This window comes from Lactuca sativa, chromosome 2 (assembly GCF_002870075.4).
Source record: "Lactuca sativa cultivar Salinas chromosome 2, Lsat_Salinas_v11, whole genome shotgun sequence".
NCBI classification, from domain to species: domain Eukaryota; kingdom Viridiplantae; phylum Streptophyta; class Magnoliopsida; order Asterales; family Asteraceae; genus Lactuca; species Lactuca sativa.
Window position 1 is genome coordinate 105,501,949 of NC_056624.2, and position 7,829 is coordinate 105,509,777.

Genomic DNA, 7,829 nt, shown 5'->3' on the forward strand with positions numbered 1-7,829 from the left:
TATTTGTCTTTTTCAACAACATGATTCAACTTGCCTAGTAATTTCAAAATTAAAGAAAGAATTAGATGTAGCCAGAACAATGTTAGCATGTTCATTACAAGTTGTCATGGCGAATGATAAGATTAACGATTGGATAGGATAAATATTAAGGTGATATTTTTTATACATTGTGTATCAAGCAAGAAATTCTATTTAGCATGTGATTGAATGTGTTGTCATTGTAGCGATGAATCAATGTCATAATGATGTGATCACATCTGGAAAATCGGAAATCAATAGCATGATCTTTATCTGTAAATGTAATATACTATTGATTATTATGTAAAAATATACCATAATATTAAATTCATTTTATGGCAAAGGTTCTCAGAAAAAAAATGCGGCTGTTGAGATTTGGTTATATGAGACTTTGCATGATATATGCATATAAATGTTAACTAACATTACATGCAAATCATGACTTTGAATTAAATAAATTACGTCATTTGAAATGTAATACATGCATTCTATATACATTTGTAGGAACAAATATAAAAAAAGTCTAAGTTGTCTAGTAGTCATTGAAGTATACAAGGATCTTTCTATATCAAGTAGCATGTTCGTGTATCAATGTCATTGAAGAACCAATAACAAAGTTGATTGGAGCTGTGAATCTTCGACTAGGTTAACGAAATCGAGAGGAATGAGTGAAGCCCCACAACTGCAAGGTGAAGAAAAAAATGATAAATAACATTTCCCACACTATATTTGATGTATATTGAAATTGAAACTCATACACTAGCTCTTCAGGCTTAAAGCCTTCACTACTTATACTAACTATGGGGTTGTTTGTTTTTTTTTGTGAAGAGCTGCGCAACCACTTTTGTCTGCGCCGCGCAGACAACGCGCAAACATATGCCATCGCAGAGTGTTTGTTTTTTGGAAGTGCGCAGACCAAAAAACGTCTGCGCGAGGTCTTCCTGGCGCAGACATGGGCCACTGTCTTCAAAGGTCTTCAGACCTCATTTTAACCAAAAAAAAAAAGACCACCCGTTTTTTTTTCTTTCTCTTTTTGCTGAAAATGCATTTTTAATCTTTATGACATGAAATTAAGATTGAAAAATTAATTTATTTCAACGGCTACAGACGTTAAAAACAAACAGTCTTCTTATTGCAGACCGCAGACATTTGGTCCACCTCTTCTGCCGCAGAGGCATGCAGATGTGGTCTGCAGACTGCAGACATTTTGGCTTAAAAAAAAACAAACAGCACCTATATCATGTTATGCACACGTTTAGAGTGTTACATACCTCAACGTTCTTTAACTCAAACTCTTCATTATGAGCCAAACATCGATTACCAAATGTATCACAAGGTCCACTAGTTCCAGTCAACCTAAGTACACAAAGAGATAATAAGATGATATAACATATAATAGTAATAATAGTAATAATATCATTTTTGTTGTTATTAAGTAGTAACACATAAAGCATCTTACAAATCTCCATCTAAGCGTAACGCAAAACTTCCTCCGCCTCCAAATGCTAGCATGTCATTGGAACATATGTAAAAGTACCGGTTTGCACCTTTTGAAATAGAAAAAGAAATTATTAGTTCATGAGTGTAATAATAAAGATTACTCAAATTCGGTAAAACCATGGTAGGATTACCAAATGTAATTACAAATACGGGGGGGTATGACAATGAGGATGATGATATTTACGTCATTTACAATATAACAAATATGGCTTACCAGTTGGTCTAAACAAAGTTGGTGCACCATATAATGTTGTGAAAACAAAGGTCTGAACTGTTCCCTGCCACAACAATTCAAAAGTGCAGAGTGTTGAAACCCATTAATTAACACTAGAAAATGTATGATATAGCATCACGTGGATACAGTAGTGTAGAAGTTAACTTATTTATAGTTCAAAGTTTTGTTTCGTTACTTTTCTCCCGTGGCTTTTGTCTGAATAATGTGTTGTATACATAAATTCTATAAATGAGACTAAATGTCCATACATTAAAAAAATCACAATAATCGTCAATTTTAAGTGAGAGGGGTTGGTAGAAAAACAGAAGAGAACATACATAAAACATTAGTGGCTTAATACATTAAATCAAATTATTTATTTATTTATTTCGGCTTAAGCTCGTTAGGTCATTCTGTCTGATTAAGTAAAATAACAAACAGACTTTCCAGTACCTGCCCATTAAGTCAAAGAAACAACTCATTAGCAAACTAAAGTGTTTCCTTTTTCGATTTGATGGACTTAATGACATAATCTAATACGTTATATATACGTGTTTGTTTTTGACATAATGCAGAAAAGAAGTTGGAAAATCAAGTATTTTATCCGTAACACACTGGGAGAAAAAGAAACTTGGGACTAACTTACTTGATATTTCCTTTGGGGAGTAGGTGTTAACGGGGAATTTATCAGCCCTCCAAACACAACACCTTTATTGTCTCCAGTAATCTACGTAAAGAATACAATATGTCAGATATATTGAAATTAAACCAATTTGTTCTTAAGTAACCAAATCTTACCAACAAACAAGGCCCATGAACTTCAAATGTGTTCCGAATAAGTGTTCGAAGTGATATGCCATGTTTCAAGGTACTGCCCTTCATTTCAAAGAAAAGATACGTCAACAACCCAATTTAGAGTAAGAGTGCATTTGTCTCAACAAAACTGACTACATTGGACTGAATTGAACTGAACTATTTTATATTTGATGTTTTTTATATCAGACAAATTTAGTTTGACATTACTCTCATTCCATCCACTCTATGGTACAACATATAATGTCAAACATTTGTATATGATAACCATAAGGAGATATTATTACCTATAAATTAAAACCCATTTGCAACCTTTTACTATATTGGGAAGGCAAGATTGAAAAAATTGGCTCAAATTGGAAGAAATAAAAACCGAATCCAGATTTAGGTCATGAACATGCTTTTTGGGGGTCTTTAGATCAATGGCATCTTCAAACACATCACTACTGCTGGTGCTCTTCCCTGACCCTAGGTCTGGATTCTCGTCTTTTGTATCTGAATTCTTACATTTTATAATCTTTAGGCTGCCTGCTTCGTAATCATTCTCTTCTTTTGAAATTGACTCTTGCGAGGGAAACAAGAAAGAAAGTATTGATGACAAATAGCTTTCATCTTTAAGAGGTAAACTGGTCTGCAAATAAGGAAGAACGCCATGGTCAAAGCTTCAAGCTTTAGTCAAAATTTCACAAATTATGAATTCATATTGGATAAATGGAATTAAATACTTTCTAATTTTTATGCCCAGATCGTAAAAAACCAAATTTACATGAATACGGTTCCTTAAGAACGCGAAAAGTAGATGAATTTCACGATGATAGCAAGCCAATTCGAAGAAAAACTGGAAAACAATCAATGTACATATCAGAGAAAGAGAGAGAGAGATGTAGATGGGGTACCTGATCGTGATCAGAAGACGATGGAGAAGAAGATGAAGAAGAAGAAGGTTCGTAAAAGAAATTGGCTATCTTTTCTGTAAATTTATCTTTCCATGAATGCATTGTGAGAGAAGAGGAGAAAAATGAATTGATTTTGGAACCCTAAAATGCAGAGCGAATGAACGTGATGGTTGAGGTTAACACGATAAGGAGAGACGATGGACAACATTCACGTCTATACAAAGTCACGAATATTACAAAATTTTATCTTCGAATGTCTTGAAATAGAAAACACTTCGCTTTTGGTTTTCTTAAAATAGAAATTTTCATATGGGTGCCCTCTATCTCCGGTTACATGATTGTTAAATTGATTATCTGTAAAACCCATTTCCGATTTTATTTTCTTTGCCGATGAACTCCGGCGGCGGAGTAAGCGGTTTCATTGCAACTTCTTTTCGCCACCATTTTTCTCATCGCCTCCGTCGTCATTTGTCTTCTCTGAGCTTCCTTTCTTCCTACTTTACGACCACAGCAGCAGACTTGATTCGATTACCGACCACCCATCTTGCAGAACTACAAGGAGGAACAATCAACAATGAGATCATAATTGAACACTTGAAAATCTGCTCAAACTTGAGACAACTAGAATCTATTTACGCGTTCATGGTCAAGAACAGCTACAATCAAGATTGTTTCATGATAAATCAGTTCGTCTCAGCCTGTTCGACCTTTTCTCAAACAGATTACGCAATCCAAGCCTATACCCAGATGGAGGATCCCAATGTATTTGTGTATAACGCTGTTATCCGAGCTTGTGTGTCTTGTTTTGTCCCAATTCAATCTCTTCAAATTTATCTACAAATGTTGAGAGCTCGAATTTCTCCCACTAGCTATACATTTCCTTCCGTCATCAAATCATGTGCTTTTATCCAACAATATAGAATCGGAGAAGCCATTAACGGGCAGATATGGAAGTTCGGGTTCAAATCACATGTTTACGTCCAGACAGCATTGATCGATTTCTATTCATGTTTTGGAAAGATCTTGGAATCCCGCCAGGTATTCGATGAAATGGTTGAAAGAGACACTTTCGCCTGGACATCCATGATTTCAGTACATTCAAGATCAGGAGACATGGTTTCTGCTCATAAACTGTTCGATGAAATGCCTGAAAGAACTTGTGCTTCTTGGAACTCTTTAATCGATGGATACGCCAGAATAAAAGACATCAAATCTGCAGAGCTTTTATTCAACAACATGCCATCAAAAGACTTAATCTCATGGACCACTATGATAAATTCCTACTCCCAAAACAAACTCTACCAAGAATCATTATCAACTTTCATCAACATGACAAAACATGGCATCACCCCTGATGAAGTCACCATGGCAACTGTAATCTCAGCCTGTGCTCACCTTGGAACACTTGATATCGGAAAGAAAATCCATCTTTATATTGCAAAAAACCGTTTTAATCTTGATGTTTACATTGGGTCTTCTTTGATTGACATGTATGCAAAATGTGGCAACTTAGATCAATCACTCTTGGTGTTCTATAAATTACCCGAAAAGAATCTTTTTTGTTGGAACTCAATAATCGAAGGGCTTGCATCACATGGGTACGCGAAAGAATCGTTAAAAATGTTTAGTCAAATGAAAAAAGAGAATATAAAACCAAATGGGATTACTTTTATAAGTGTTCTTAGTGCTTGTACTCATGGAGGATTAGTAAAAGAGGGGCGCAAGTTGTTTCAAAGCATGAGTCAAAATTTTCTTATTCCCCCTGGAATTGAACATTACGGGTGTATGGTTGATTTGTTATGCAAGGCTGGAATGTTAGAAGATGCAATGGAACTGATAAAGGAGATGGGAATGGAACCGAATGGTGTGATTTGGGGTGCGGTTTTGGGAGGGTGTAAGATTCAGAAGAACTTGGAATTGGCACGTGTTGCTGTTGAAAAGTTGATGGTTTTGGAACCGGATAATAGTGGGTATTATAGTCTTTTTGTTAATATGTTGGCGGAAGAAAATAGGTGGAGTGAGGTGGCTAGAATTAGGTCAAGTATGAAAGAGTTTAGGGTGGAAAAAAAGATTCCGGGGTCGAGTTGGATTGAGATTGAGGGGAAGTTACATCAGTTTTCGGCTTCCGATAAATATCATGAATGTTCTAAGGAGATTTACGTGTTGCTTGATAGAGTACGTGGGAAACAAGTACTTGATGCATGTGTACATGAGTATCCCTCTTTTCTTTGATATAATTCTTAGTGAAATCTACAAAAAGTTTTTATATTTTGGTTTTATAATCGCTTTAGTCCTTAAATTTTTTTCATTCAACTTAGTCCTAAAAACTGACAATTGTTTGCATTTTGACGTTTTTACCTAGTAAACTGGTCACTATCAGCATATGAGGTTTTTTTTCGTAGATATGATCAAAATAGGGAAAACTTCAAAAAAATCCTTATATTTTGGCATCATCATCGATTAAGTCATTATATATATTTTTTCTTGCAATTAAGCCCAAAACATTGACAATTGTTTACAACTAAATCCTAAAAACTGGCAACTGTTTACAATTTTGGGTTTTTTGCCTTGGTAAACCACTCATTTTTGGGTTTTACCTCGATAACTGATCACTACCCGAATACGAGTACTTTTTGACAAATGTAATCAAAAGTTAAGTTAGTCGAATACGAAATATACACTTAGTTAATCCAATACAAAATATTAGATAACAGTTAGTCCAAACTCCCAAACTTTTATCACATTTATGAAAAAAAACACTCATTCAGTTGGTGACCAGTTTATTAGGCTAAAAACCCAAAAATTATCAGTTTTTCAGGTAAAAAAAATCCATGTTGCTAGTTTTTGGGGATTAATAGTAAACAATTGTTGGTGTTTTTGGTTTAATTGCAAGAACAAAAATATAAGGAATTAATTGATTATAATGTCAAAATATAAGAATTTTACTAAAGTTTTCCTGGTTAAAATGTAAGGATTTTTTTTAAAATATTTTTAATTTTTTAGTATTTTCTTATTATCCTAGTATATTTTTTCTGTCTATCATTTTGTATTATTTTACATTAACTGTATGATATTTTCTTTGTCTCAGAGATAATATCTATTATGGACAAAGTCCTTTTTTCTTCTAAATAAAAAATTTTATAATATTTATGTATAATTGACTATATTATCTTATATTACTCTTATGATATTTTTTTTTCTGCTATATAGGATTGTTTTTCCACTATGTAAACCGTGATCGTAAGATTTTATATAGGTTGTCAAGAATGTAAGATCTTATCCAAAGCACTTTTTAGAATTAAAAGAAAAATTCATCTAACAGTTCACCATTCAGTTAACAATAAATACATTAAAAAATACATAATCATAAGTTTTATATCAATCCACATACATCCAAAAGATAATAAAGTATAATACCGAAACAAAATATAGTTTTAGATAAATACACATACATCAAAAAATTTCATAACATTTACCATGTGTTTTTATTAAATTTAAGAGAAATTTAAATAGATGTGAAACGGCCCCCAAAGTTTGTTATGCAATATGCTTCATTTCTAAGTGTTTTATTAAGATTAACTGGTTTAGCTGTTTTTCATAAAATCTGGCCGATTTGTTCCAGCCCAGAAAAAAGCATAAAGCTGGTGCTAGTTGAACCACTACCTTCCTTGGTTCTCGATTCAAACCAGTGTTTAAAACATTGGATACATATGGATCCTTTTACCTATCTGATCATACGATCACTTGATCAAGATCGTGATTTTAACAATCTTGATATCATTTGTTTAACAAATGTTATTTTTCTAAAAATAATGTAACATCCCAAAAATCGCAATAAATTGTTCATTTTCAATTAAAGAGAAATCATTGTTTTTTAATCATCCCAAATCATAAGAACCCAAGATCAAACACAAATGATCCAAAATCAATATATCATAACATCTCCAAAAAAAAAAAATGTTACTGGAGGATGTGTACGATCACGCCTTTGCTTTTCTTTGATCATCTAAAGTACCTAAAACGTAAAACTTAAACTATAAACCAAAGCTTAGTGAGTTCCCCAAAACACCACCACACGAACATATAACATCATGCATACCGGGCTCACAACCATTAGGTTAGATTACCCCTGAGCCTACAACATGAGTCTGGATTGCCTTCCTGGCCCATAACTCATGTCTGGATTGTGTTGGATTAGGTGTCTAAGCCCATAACTATTATTGGTATGTATTCGACCCGAGAGTAGCATGGTCCATTTGGGTTGCATATCATCAGACAATTTGTTAGGATGGACTTTTGAGAGAAGGTTATTTATGGTTTATTAATATATTATAAGTAATAATATATTAATATGAAATCATATGTTTTAATTAGTATTCATCAAGAAT

General features: G+C 33.5%; 2 protein-coding genes across 2 annotated transcripts; one reads left to right on the forward strand and one right to left on the reverse strand.

Moving 5' to 3' along the window:
- Positions 1–448: 448 nt before the first annotated feature.
- Positions 449–3,600, reverse strand: LOC111881742 (uncharacterized). The gene is made up of 8 exons (XM_023878135.3): positions 3,442–3,600; positions 2,833–3,176; positions 2,531–2,603; positions 2,379–2,459; positions 1,733–1,796; positions 1,478–1,565; positions 1,290–1,374; positions 449–700 (listed from the first exon to the last, which is right to left on the reverse strand). Exons 1-8 carry the CDS (start codon positions 3,541–3,543, stop codon positions 665–667), a joined length of 873 nt encoding a protein of 290 aa, XP_023733903.1. The 5' UTR covers positions 3,544–3,600; the 3' UTR covers positions 449–664.
- Positions 3,601–3,831: 231 nt separating this feature from the next.
- On the forward strand, positions 3,832–5,709 carry LOC111881741 (pentatricopeptide repeat-containing protein At1g06143). The gene has a single exon (XM_023878134.2). It carries the CDS (start codon positions 3,832–3,834, stop codon positions 5,671–5,673), a length of 1,842 nt encoding a protein of 613 aa, XP_023733902.1. The 3' UTR covers positions 5,674–5,709.
- Positions 5,710–7,829: the final 2,120 nt, after the last annotated feature.

Excerpts from the sequence above, each read along its gene's own strand:
- LOC111881742 (XM_023878135.3), bottom strand. The coding sequence starts at position 3,543 with ATGCATTCATGGAAAGATAAATTTACAGAAAAGATAGCCAATTTCTTT. Across the intron at positions 1,797-2,378 it reads CTCCCCAAAGGAAATATCAA|GGAACAGTTCAGACCTTTGT; the intron begins GTAAGTTAGTCC and ends TTGTTGTGGCAG. Across the intron at positions 1,566-1,732 it reads AACTTTGTTTAGACCAACTG|GTGCAAACCGGTACTTTTAC; the intron begins GTAAGCCATATT and ends CTATTTCAAAAG.
- LOC111881741 (XM_023878134.2), top strand. The coding sequence starts at position 3,832 with ATGAACTCCGGCGGCGGAGTAAGCGGTTTCATTGCAACTTCTTTTCGC.